At 40.7% G+C, this 13,859-nt stretch overlaps 1 protein-coding gene across 1 annotated transcript in view; it reads left to right on the top strand.

Annotated features, from left to right (window-relative positions):
• Positions 1–13,859, top strand: part of wwox (WW domain containing oxidoreductase) — a 1,040,919-nt gene that overhangs the window by 109,975 nt on the left and 917,085 nt on the right. Inside the window, exon 5 of the mRNA XM_033035849.1 lies at positions 3,054–3,160. Coding sequence (XP_032891740.1) covers positions 3,054–3,160 — 107 coding nt within the window. The remainder of the gene's footprint in view (positions 1–3,053; positions 3,161–13,859) is intronic.

Genomic DNA, 13,859 nt, shown 5'->3' on the forward strand with positions numbered 1-13,859 from the left:
CAGCCAGTGTTAACGGCGGACTTGTCTGCACAGTCAGGTAGTTTTATAATTTTTGTAGTTGTATTTGAATGAAATAGTTAAAACTAATTAAACTAAACCCATGCTTAAATAATCAGACTTTAGCAAATCCTTATTCATTTGTTTTATTAATGTTATTTTATTAGAAATTTTAAGCAAAATTGCTTCGGCAACAGCTGGAAAATATATTTGCCAAGTGAAGATAATTGTCTGTGTTTAATTAGTGAAAATACCAAGTTTACTTTATAATTAATTAACTTGGGATTTTCTTTAAACAAAAGTTGAGAGAAAACATTTCCAATAATACCTTTAAAGTACTGCAGTTTTTTTGTAATCTGGTTGCGGGTACATGATAGTCTTGTTGTACAAGATAGTCTGATACAATTATACCTTGATTTCATATGGTATTATTAATTCACATTATATACCGGTCCTCCCCAACGTATGAGCATTGGATTTATTTACACCCCATACATATGAAAGAGTATTTGGGAGACCATTAGGGATGTATCTACAAAGGTATATCATTCCTTCCTGGTTATATACAAAAACATTGAATTAAGATGTTCTTAGATTTTGCAACTATTCACAAATTGACTTCCCGTATTTCTGCTTGTTGTTGATAGAATGTTCTTTGTAATTCTACTTTACAGCCCTTGAAAGAGTGTTCTTGGGGAACATTCGAATTAATTACTTATTAAATCTCATGATATAATTTGATGGGTGGAATTTTTTACAGGAAATAACACACACAATTGAGGATTTTGGGAATATAAGGAACTGCGGATTCTGGCTTACACAAAAAGACACAAAGTGAGGGAGTTGCTCAGCAGGTCGGGCAGTATCTCTGGAGAATGTGAGTGGGTGATGTTTTGAGTCAGAACCTTTGGACTCATTGTGATGCTGTGGGATGAGGTCTGGGAAAGCTGGAAGGGAGGGAGAGGCAAGACGTAGCTTATAGAGGGGGTGTTTTGATCGGCAGATGGTTGGACAAAGGCCAAAGGTGAAAAGACAAAAAGTGTGAGATGAAGATAAAGCCAATAATGAAACTAGAGAAAGAAATGGAGATGAAAGGGGAAGGGGAAGGCAAAAATGGGTACAAATCCAGGTGGGGTACAAGGAAGAGGAGCAGAAGGGAAAAAAGATAGGGTATGAGCTGAAGTGCAATTAATGGATTGGACCATTCTTTGCTGTTGTGCCTTTGGAGACTTCAAAATGCCATATTGCCACAACCATGCAAAGTCCATTCTTCGAGAAGACTTTGAGCTATACTACAACTAGTTTGCAGTTTCCACGATGAGCTGCAAGGTCCGGGTTTGAACAATGACTGATGTTTGAGGGAAGAACATCTGCCACGGTTGTGGCTGCCCTGAATTGCAGTCACCGATGGTTATGTTTTAAAAGTGAAAAGATACTCTGAACGTCCCGGCTAACCTAAAACCGTTACTGGCTCATTAAATTGAAAATTTCATCAAATCTCTGATAAATTTCTTCTGCTTCTGAGCCACAATTGTTGCTGGAAATGAGTTATTTTCTTATCGTGGGTAGATTTTAAGATGCACACTTTTGTGACCCTTATCACAGCAAACACAAATGTAACGTGTATGGGTTAATGCTGAGGAATTTTGGAATGGTTCCTGAGGTGTTAAAAAATATTATATCCCCAAGTATAATTGGAAAGAGAAGAGGAGAGTTAAAGATTGAAAATAGACAGCCACTTCTAACCATTGAGAAAAATACATAAATCTGCAGCAAATTTTACTTTTAGAATTGCCATCCAGAATTGATAGAACTTTCCTCTAATTTGCTGTAAAAATGCCTTTAAAGACGTTAGAAACGTAGAAACATAGAAAATAGGTGCAGGAGGAGGCCATTCGGCCCTTCGAGCCAGCACCGCCATTCATTGTAATCATGGCTGATCGTCCCTAATCAATAACCCGTGCCTACCTTCTCCCCATATCCCTCGATTCCACTAGCCCCTAGAGCTCTATCTAACTCTCTTAAATCCATCCAGTGATTTGGCCTCCACTGCCCTTTGTGGCAAGGAATTCTACAAATTCACAACTCTCTGGGTGAAAAAGTTTTTTCTCACCTCAGTCTTAAATGGCCTCTCCTTTATTCTAAGACTGTGGCCCCTGGTTCTGGACTCGCCCAACATTGGGAAAATTTTCCTGCATCTAGCTTGTCCAGTCCTTTTATAATTTTATATGTTTCTATAAGATATCCCCTCATCCTTCTAAACTCCAGTGAATACAAGCCTAGTCTTCTCAATCTTTCCTCATATGACAGTCCCGCCATCCCAGGGATCAATCTTGTGATTTGGAAAGGTTGTACAATGGGCAGTTACTGTTATAGAAATAAATATCTCCGAACCACATCTCATTTATTATGTAATTTATAAAAACTTTTAGGTGACATTTCATGTCTCATATTATCCTTTTGGGTATTTTATTTCCTTTCCAAATGGAAACCAATGCTGCAACTTCAATGAAAGCCAGATCCTATATTCAAAATAAAAGTTGGGAAATATTCTGAACATACACTCTCAGAAAAATGTATTGTCATGTGCTAATGACAGTCCTTAGTTTTTCAGTTGTTGACCAGAGCCAGTTTTATATTGAAAGAAAATTGCTCAGTTCGTTTGCATGATAGGATTTTTACAATTAGGCAATATTATTGGCGAAAATTACCTGACAGATTACTTACTTGCTAGTCCATTACACTCCAAGGCCTTTGGGTACATTGATCCTTTGAGATTTTACAGGCACATAGAGAACACAATGAAATTGGTGAGAAACAACGAACTGCACATGTTGGTTAAGAAATAAAGACACAAAGTGCTGGAGTAATTCAGCAGGTGAGGCAGCATCTGCGAGGAATCTATCCATATTGCTGCCTGAGATACTCTACCATTTTGTGTCTTGTTTTAAAATGAAATTGTTGCTTATTCAAACAGTGATGTCTAAGAGTATGGAAAGTGTATTTTTTCTTGCGTAAACCAACTGTTTACAATGATAATGCTTTTTTCTTGGTAGGTTATGAAACTGCGCGTTCTTTAGCTTTGCACGGAGCTCATGTTGTCTTAGCCTGCAGAAACCGAGCAAGAGCCGCTGAAGCTATACAAAAGATATTGGAAGAATGGGTGAGTGCTTCTATAATAGGTGCAAGCTTTCACTATAATATCTTGATGCTCAAAATATCTTGCAGTAAAAGCCACTTTATGGACCTCATTGAATTGGGCCAAGATTGGAAGGTTTGTTTCATTTGAAATCCAATGACAACCAGAAGGTTGCATTGACAACAATGTAACTTTTTGTTTATTTGAAAAGCCGTGTAACTATTTTATTCTTTGTAGATACAAGGAACAGCCACATCACATTAATTGTAGATGAGGATAGCACATTATTATACCAATTTTGTGACCTCTGTTCCTAGATTGCAACGCTCTTTGCCGGTTTTGTTAAATGACCACACATATCGAAGAATTTAATTGAAAATTCACCCTAACTGGGATTAATCTAAGATGAAAATCTTTGAATGGTAATTGTGCAAATTGAATTTCAGGAGAAAAATAAACACAAGTACAATACTATTACTGTATATATTTTTTAGAGCTTTGGGTTTGGTTAAATCAGTCGCAGGTCGGTTCATTTTATTTGAAAACTAAGTACTGGAAACAATCGAGTTGGACTACATCTGTAGGGTTAATGTTTTGGTTTGATGACCTTTATTCAGAATTCTACCAATTGCTTTTTTTAATCATATTTCCAGCATGTGCAGTACTTTTCTTTTGCCCTTCTATTTGTATGTTTGTTTGCTAAGCGATGCAGCCACACACCAAATGAGCTGACTGCATATCGAATTTTGATTGTTTGAAATGTTAGGAATGTGGCACGGCATGAGTAATGTACAGAGATTCACTGTTTCCCCTCCAAATGGTTATTTTGGTCAAAATTACATGCTGAAGTGACACTTTTCTGATGAATGCCACCAGGTAATAGACAAATGGAGGAGGATTGGTTTAAAATGTGCTGGTGTTGCTCCTTTAAGAGCTTTACATAGATTACACACATCACAGAATACTACGGCATGTTGTCACAACAGCAGCATTACAGTACCCCTGAGCTAGTCAGTTATAGGTAGTTACTAAATAATACATCCTCAACTAATTGGCACAACAAATGTAAACTCCAAAATCATATTGTTATTATACAATGGAGTGCTTTTGTCTGTTGCAATTTGCCAACTCGAAGACTGACGACATGTGGGAGAGAGACAGTAATGGGACAATGCTCTAATATGACTTACATTTCTGCAGGATTGAGATTTCCTCGGGGGAAATTTGTAAGATACTGTTGCAATAAAAATAAAAACCACTGTGCAGCCACTTTTCTTTGCAGTGCCTATTACTGCAGTTTTGTAAACATTTTTATTAGATTGCCAATTTAAAGGAAGCACTATTGCTTCTGTGGGAAATGTGACTACTGTGCAGCTGGTTCTTTTGAGCTCCTGGGATCTGTGGACCAAAAGGCATTCAGACATGTTCTGCCATCACTCACCTTGCTGTTGAAATACTGTCACTACTTTGGTTTCAGTGGGAAAGAGTATGTAGGAAAATTAACATAAAATAAATCATTATAAGGTTAGTTCACTGCGAAGTACATTTGAAACTTCTACAGAGATAAAAATGTATTTCAATGCATTTATTTCTGAATTAGTAACTAAACTGAAGAGTTTTAAGTTGCATAGTAATATAAAGATTGTTGCTTTCTTCTGCTTCCCCATCTTCTGTCCAATGGTTGAGTGCAAAATACATTTTCTCCTTTTGGAGTTACACACCAACCATTGATCACCCGTGCATTATTTCTATATCCTGCACAAGAGCCGCAATATTATCGAAGTCAATTAACCTACAAACCTGCACATCTTTGTAATGTGGGAGGAAACCAGAGCACCCGGAGAAAACCCATGCGGTCACGGGGAGAATGTACAAAATCCGCACAGACAGCCCTCATGGTTAGGATTGCACCTGGGTCGCTGGTGCTGTGAGGCAGCAGCTCTACCACTGCGTCACTGTGCCACCCTAATTCACTCTCCTGAGCTGATAGTTTTGATTTATATGACATTGCATTTTTAAGAAGTAAAATTCTGGAATTATTGCTCTGTGTGAAATTGTGCAATACCCATTAAAAATTATGAAGATACATATTCCATTTCTGCTTTAGCCAAAGTTTATTTATGTTTTTATGAAGAATATTAGCTTTTTATCCAAAGTAGCTTTTGTTACATAAAAATATTGTAGCACCACTTAAAAATCAATTAGCTTTGTATATAATTTACTTATAATACAAATGTATTTCAGGAATTGACATGTTAACAGTTATTGATCTACTTATAAAACCATAAGTGTATTGTACAGTTTGATGCTGGTGATGCTCAACAACCAAGAGAATGAATTTCATTGCAAATTTTACTTGTTTTAATTCCAAGTAAAGTGACATTTGGTTTGTTAAGACGTTACAAACATTTAAATGTCAAAAAAGTGGATGGGAATAGGGTTTAAGTACAGTTACAGTAAATGGTTTATCTGGCCTACCATCTTAAGATGACAAACACCTATTTTGGGAATAGTCGATTAAGATACTCTGGCTGTGTTTTATGGTGGACCTGATACATTTATGCCGACTAAACATTTGCAATAAAGTCTTGCTTTTAGAATATTTTTATTAAAAATAAAATGGAGTAGTGATATAATTTTATCATCAGCAATTTCTTTGTAGTATCAATTATAGCATTAAGATTTGTGCCTATAAATAAAGCAGAATTTCATCATGGAGAACTATGCTGAGAGTTAGGAGTTTTAGTTTCTACTAGACTAAGTGGAACCTATTGGGTCCCAGTCACACGGGAAGCCTGGTCCCCCAACGCAACCCATTCCCCAACGCAATATTCCACCACTAACCAGTTCCCCCAACGCAACCCGTCCCCCCAATGCAATATTCCACCATTCAACAATAGTCCCTAATTGCGCAGGCGCGATGCATTCCCCCTCACCCCCCAGCACTCCCTCCCCCTCCTCTTCATGTGTGGGTGGGGCGGAGGCGAGGGTGTGGGGAGGGAAGGGGGGTGTGGTATGGGAGGAGGGGAAGGAGTGGGTGTGTGTGGGCAGGGGAGTGTAGGAGGGGGGGAGAGGGTGGTGTGGGGGGAGGGGTTGTGGGCGGGGGGAAGGGATGTGTGGGTGAGGGGGTTTGTGGTGGCAAGGGGGGTAGTGGAGGGGTGTGGGGAGGGCTGGGCGGGAGGAGGGAGCGGGGTGCGGGGGTTGTGCGGGAGGGGGGCAGCGAGCGTTGTGGAGCTGGAGAGGGGGGGCGTGTGGGTGTGTGAGGAGGCGGGGGGGGAGGGAGGTGTGGAGGTGGGGGGGAGGAGGGGTTTGGGGAGGGAGCTCGGAGAAAAGACGAGGTCGTGGGGGAGAGGGGGGGTATCACAGGGGAGGGGGGCAGGAGCCAGCGAGGGGGACCAGAGCGGAAGGGGCTGGAGAGCTCACAGCGGGCAATGTGGACTCACAGCGGGCGATGTGGACTCACAGCGGGCGATGTGGACTCACAGAGGGCGATGTGGACTCACAGCGGGCGATGTGGACTCACAGCGGGCGATGTGGACTCACAGCGGGCGATGTGGACTCACAGCGGGCGATGTGGACTCACAGCGGGCGATGTGGACTCACAGCGGGCGATGTGGACTCACAGCGGGCGATGTGGACTCACAGCTGGCGCTGGACGTTCTCCTCCGCCGGGATCTGAGTCTCCGTTTTCCGTTTGGCTTCATCTCTGACTCCTCGCCGGGTTGGGCCGCTTCCAGTCCCTCCGAAAATTGTGTCTGGTTGGGGACCTCCGCTAGCCATGCAGAGCCTCCCTCGGCTCCAGTAAAGACGCGATCTTGGTTCTTCTTGGTTCTTGGTTTCTTGGTCCTCCAAAATATTCCAAATGGAATTTAAACTGGAGGTGGTGAAGGGAGGACTTTAAACTGGAGGTGGTGAAGCGATGACGCAGGAAGGGGCTGAGCCTCTTGCAGAGTGACAGGAGAAAAGAGCAATGCACGCGGCTCCGACTGACAGGAGAGTCGATCGATCTGAGCACGCTCGATTTTTAAATCTCGCTAACTTTTACATTAGATCCCCGATTGGAACAAAACTTTGTGCAATCGCAGCAAAGGAAACGGCGAGTAACCTGGTGAAAAATCGTAGCGCTGTCGCGTACCGTTTTTGCGCCAATAGAATGACCGTGCAAACCGGAGGAAAACAAGATCAGAGTTTTAGTTATGTATAGATTTTTTTGTGTTTTTTTTAAAAAGTAAGATTTTATTTTATAACCTAGATTTAGCTCATTGTGTTTTCTGGATGATTGCTTTTGACAACCCCGTTGATGCCAAATGTACATGATTGATCAAACCTTGTCATTGTAATGGGGAACTGCAGTGCAAAAGCTATGACAGTATCAGGTTGCATTAATAATATCCAACGTTGGAATCCATTGAGTTCCTCAACGTTGCCAGACCTCCTTATCAAAGTCTAATGTTCTGTGCAAATGGCCACTGTTACAGTTGATTTGGCAAGCATAACCACATTGGCTGATACTAGTTTCTAGTATTAAGCAATGGCAAAGGTTTAAGAATAGACCTACAAAAATGTCTACTGTCAGTTCAACAATGAAACACCTATTTTAATAGAGTTCCTTTAGTAAAATCTGAACATTGCTTCCCCTTTGAGACTGTTCCTAGGTTTAGTCAGATCCTGATTAACCTTAGCTTCATTCTATCTGTGTTGTTGCATCTAATGTGCCTGTAAAGCTGCAGTAAATAAGAATTTCATTGTTTGTGTTTCTGTACAGTAGGTATCACAAATAACTAAACAATAAACATCTTTAATCCAAGTTCTTGATCTTGTTAATATTGCATAAATATTCAACACAGACTTAATTACTTTTCTATTGCAGGGCAGCACAGTGGTGCAGCTGTAGAGCCACTGCTTCACAGTGCTAGAGATCCTGGATCGATACTGACCTCGGTTGCTGTCTGTGTTGTGTTTGCATGTTCTCCCAGTAACCGCGTAGGTTGCCCGCCTCCCACATTCCAAAGATGTGTGCGTATGTGGATTAATTGGCCTCTGTAAATTGAGCCCAAGTATGCAGGAAGTGGATGAGAATTGTGATAAAAATTGAACTATGTCACCACAGTTTTATCCATTTACTGTCCTAACTTCTAACTTTTTGCACCTCTTAACTGTTAATTTCTGTCCTATCTATTCAGCTTACTGTCCCTCTCTGTCATTTGCAAGCATAATAATACAACTATGTATAATTCATTTGTTCTTGATATGAATGGTGATAAATGGAGGCCCAATCCTAAATCCACGTGGAAGACCTCTTGTCAACGTCTCACCGATTAAAGTACACTCCTTTTATCTCTATCCTCGCTGGTTTTTTCATCTCCTTGGTTCTCTATTTTACCACCCTGCTCATGTTTATAGGGGCTTTATTTTGGAGACTTGCTTTCCAAGAATTTGTTCGAATAAAATCTTCAGTAATTATTTTTTAGCCGATCACCAATTGATATCTTGCCAAAGCTCAATTATTGTATTGCATTTATCTTCTACTGCAGCATGGTTTTGATAAACTGCTATTTTCAAGTAAATCATGCTATGAAGCTTTGCATGTATGCACTAAATGTTTGTACCTATCAATGTGTTGTGCTAATCTATCCACATCCTGTGGTGGTATGGATGGTGCAAGTCTCATGCACTTTCCATGAAGTGACTTATCAGGATTCATGGCTGGATGGCTAGATTGGTATGCTTACTGAGGCATTGGGGAAAATAAGGACTCCTCAAAAGAGACATAGTTGGTTTGTGGAATCAAGGTTTCAAGGTCAGTTTGTTGTCACATGTACCAATCAAGGCACAGTGAAATTTGAGTTACCATATAGCCATACTAAGTGAAAAGCAACAAGGCACACAACCACATAAAAATTAACATTAACATCCATCACAGTGGATTTCACATTCCTTACTGTGATGGAAGGCAATAAAGTTGTTCTCTTGTTCTCCTGCGGTCGGGGCAATCAAACCATATGCGGTTAGGGTGATCAATGTCCCGGCAGCCGATGATTGAGACCCCCGTCGGGGTGATTAAAACTCCCTCGTCGGGGCGGTTGAAACTCTCTCCGCGGCATGGAGCTCCCGAGTCGGCCACCTCTTACCAGAGACCGTGGGCTTCATGATGTTAAAGTTCCCAGGCCCCGTGATTGGAACTTCGATTCCTGGCAAAGGGATTGCCAGCTCCGCGATATAACGTCCTGCAGACTCCCGTGACTTGGAGCGCCCGTCGGTCTCCAGGAAAAACCGCCAACTCCACAATGTTAGGCCACAGTGTGGACGGAGATACAATACGGGAAAAAATAGCGATTTTTAACACAAACTAAAAATAACAAAAAGTCTAAAAAATGAACAATGGTCCAGTAAAGAAATTGTAGAAAATGTTGGTGAAATAGTCGCATATTATTGACGAAGAGCTAAAGTTGGCCGTTGATTATATATGTGTCTTTTTACAATACTGGAGAGATTTTGAGGAAAAAGATTATTATTTAGTTTTTTTTACACCAATACACTGTTCTTAACAAAAATCTATCCATCATGTGAAACCTTATAAATAGACAATAGGTACAGGAGTAGGCTATTCATAAACATAGAAAGGAATAAGAAATACATGCAGTTACTGTGCCAACCAGGTCACTGGTGGACACCACGCGACAACCGTTACATAAAATGTATTTGTGTATTCTGAGGTAGACTCAAATGCTGGAGAAACTCAGCAGGTGAGGCAGCATCTATGGAGCGAAGGAAATAGGCAACGTTTCGGGTCGAGACCCTTCTTCAGACTGGTGTGTATTCTGATGCCATTTTTGGAAACTTGCCATCAATATGCTATCTATATATTACTAAAAGTCTGTCTTGACCACTTCCTGTTGTTTTGTATATTGATTTTAGAAAAAACGCTGCCATGTACGGCTGTGACTTTTGGCCATCTTACTCAGAGTCCCCCGCCGGGCAAGAGGATTTTTCCCATCGATGATAAATAAAAGAGTTATTCGTGTTTAAAATATGTTGAGATTCTCTCTCCTGAAGGCCGCGTCCCTTCCGGAGGGACTATAAAACCCGGGAAGTGTTGAGTGCCTCAGTCAGTCTCTGCAAGATGGGGAGCGAGAGGGTCACGTCTCTCAGTCTGAGATGTGAATAACACTGAACATATGCCTTTGGTTTGGAAATGCTAAAGCTGTGTTGTCTTTGGTTTGGAAATGCTAAACTGATTAAAGTTGCCTTGCCTAATTATAGTTGCCTTGCCTAATTATAGTTGCCTTGCCTAATTATAGTTGCCTTGCCTAATTAAAGTTGTCTTGCCTTCTATGTAATTAAAAGTCTAATCTTGACCACTTCCAGTTTGCGCTTTATATTGATTTTAGAAATAATGCTACCACGTACGGCTGTGATTTTTGGCCATCCTACTCAGAGTCCCCCGCCGCTCATCAGGTGCCGAGGAATTTTCCCATCGCTGAAAAATAAAAGTTATTGGTGTTTAAAAAATGTTGAGATTCTCTCTGCTGTCAATCACGCCATGAAGGCCACGCCCCTTCTGGTGGGAGGGGGGACTATAAAACCCAGAAGTGTGGGTGTGGCTCAGTCTCTGCAAGATGGAGGAGGGAGCGGTCACGACTCGCTGTCTTTAATGGCCTTGCATCCTGCTTGAAATGGTATGAAACTGCACTTGAATTTGGTGGCCTTGCACCCTGCTTGAAGTGGTATGAAACTGCACTTGAATTTGGTGGCCTTGCACCCTGCTTGAAATGGAATTTCAAGGAATAGCCGTGAGTCAACTGCCAACCCACCAGCCGTGAGTGAGTGTGCTGCCAGCACAACAGGCTTGAGTGACTGAGCCGCCAGCCCAAGAATCCATTTGGCCCACAATGTCCATACTAGCCCTCTGGAAACCAGTCCCTTCATCCCACAACACCCATACTAGCGCACCAGAAAGCCCACCCCCCGCTCCCCACTAGCAACCAATATTGGAATTGGTGGAGAGGTGGAATATTGCGTTGGGGGACCAGCCCTCCCTCGTGATGCTGGGACCCAACGGGTCCCACTTAGTCTAGTTTTTTCTTATATTTTTTGTTGATACTATGTTAATCATGAACCCAATAAAGTGCTTGTCAACTTTATTTGAAGGAATTTGAAATGTGACCCCCTTTGTCACATTTTTGTGTGCAGTATTGTAAAAAGACACATTCTTACTCCTATTATTGAAGTGGATTGTGCAAGGGAATTCTGGAAAACTGGAAGTTTTCCTTGTTATTTTTGCAGCAATTGTAAAATTATTTTTTAAATGTTATTTCTATTTAGCAGTGTTGTACCATTGTACAAAGAGGTACAGAAAGAATGTTTGTTAAATTTGCTGATGACGCAAAGAAAAGTAGGAAAATAAGTAAGGAAGCTACGTGGTGAAGCAGGTGGAGATGAAGCAGATATGACAAATGGAATATAAAATGCAGTGAAATTGCCCATTTTGGAATGAGAAGTAAAAAAAAAGAAAGTTGAGGCAGTTGTAAAGCAACGCGATGCAGAGGGATCTGATTGTTGAAGTGCATGATTTGCAAAAGGCTAGTTTGCAAGAACTGCAAGTAATTAGAAAACGTAACAGAATATTATAATTTCTTGTTGGGAGAATTGAATACTCAAGTTGGGAGGCTGTACATCAGTCATATGGGGCATTGGAGACTACATCTGAAGTACGGGTTTCTTTGTTTACAGAAGATGTTAGTGTGTTGGGAGCAATATAGAAAATATTTACTGGATTCACACTTAGAATGGGTGAGCCGTCGAATGAGAAAAGGTTGGACAAGCTAGGCTTGTATTCACCGAAGTTTAAAATAATCTTTGTAATTCTCTTGCTCAAAGGAAGCAGAGGTTTGGAATGTTTTTCATACAGAAGTAGATTGCATCTTGGTAAGTAAATGAGTGAAATATTTACTGGTAGACAGGGATGCAGAATTGAGGATATGCTGTGATCAGCCATGATCTTCAGAAATGGTGGAGCAGATATGAGGGGATGATTGGCCTACTTCTGTTCCTAACCTGTATGTTACATGAATTTTGGTGAGTTTTTGACATTAGCTTGTGCTAAAATTGTAATATCTCAGAAGGAGATATCCAACTCTTCATGCCAATGCCATCTATTTAATGGGACCTGATATATTTCAAGGTGCAATTTGAATACTTGATATTTCTGCAACTATCTTCACTGGACGTGAAATTGTTAATTGTTCCTTGTGCTGAACTATTGTAGACTGAGCAAAAACACAAAGTGCTAGCTGAACTCAGCGAGTCAGGTGGCATCTGTCATGGGAATGGACAGGCGACGCCAGACTCTGACGAAGGGTTCTGACCCACCTATGGAAATAAATAAATAGATATTTTGGGTCAGGACGCCTCTTCAGACTGAATGGTGTGAAATAAATGGCTGTATGGCTTGGCCAGCAGGTCAGGTTGGACCCAAATCAAGGTTTGGTTTGCTAAATTGTGGGGAAATTTTCTATTTTAACAGCATGACATTCTGTGAGTCTTGTGACCTTTGGAACTGATCCCTAGCAGCAAATATTGATGGACATGTGATTAGAACCCTCATCATGCAGTATGGTGAGAATGAAGATCTGGATACATTTACAAGTGACTGTTTTTGATTTATACCAATAATTTGTTCGCCTTTGGAATACTGTGTGTGGATCAGCGTACTGTATTGTAATAATTATTGTAATAATCATCAGGCTGATCCTCTATTATCTTGTATCTGATATCAGTTGTGCAGAGAGGGATGAGGAGGATGAGAAAATCATAAAGCCATATCCTGTAGAAGCTTACAATCTGAACCAATATAAATCTTTGAAACCCATTGAAAACACTCAGGTTAAGGTGCACTGCAGGAGAAAAGTGGGAAGTATTTGCATTGTAGGTCAATGACTTTAGTTGAGATTAATATTATCTTTAAACAAACACAAAGTGCTGGAGAAACTCAGTGGGTCAGGCTGCGTCTCTGGAGAGCATCGATCTGTGACATTTCGGGTAGTGACCTTTCTTCAGACTGTTCTCCATGCGCTCTAGAGGTGCTGCCTGACCTGCTGAGTTACTCCAACACTTTGTGTCATTTTCTGTAAGCCAACCTATGTAGTTCCTTGTTTCTACTTCTTAATATTATTTTCTTCAGTCTGCAGATACTGCCTGACATGTTGAGTGTTTTCATTATTTCCTTTATTTTACAGCAGAAATTACATTTACTATTATGTTCCAGAAGATCAAGAGTGGATTTTGTTGAAACATTCAGGATCAGGGTGGATATCGATAGGTTGAATCATGAGAAGTTATCTAATGTGGCTGTGAAACACCTACTTACCCTATGAGGCCAACAGAAGTTAATAATGGCAGTATTTTCTGAAAAAGGAGCAAGGTAGACATTTGTTGATAAAATTGACGATTGTTGATAAAATCAGCAATGAAAACTTATTTTTCTTTCACTGAACTCTGGGGCTGAATCAGTGGTGTACGATTGTCTTTTCCAGTTTGATTTACACCTGTATTTTGTAAATTCTCATTCTGGAATTTTGAGTCGACAATTCATTAAGTTGTTCAAGTGATTTCCATATGCAAAACAATTATTGCATGTTGTGCATTACTAAAAGAGATCAGTTTGCCACGCAATGGTGTTGTCTTTTTTCAGACCTGGGTAGTTGTGGTATGGAATGCCATA

This window comes from Amblyraja radiata, chromosome 17, assembly GCF_010909765.2.
Source record: "Amblyraja radiata isolate CabotCenter1 chromosome 17, sAmbRad1.1.pri, whole genome shotgun sequence".
Classification (NCBI taxonomy): domain Eukaryota; kingdom Metazoa; phylum Chordata; class Chondrichthyes; order Rajiformes; family Rajidae; genus Amblyraja; species Amblyraja radiata.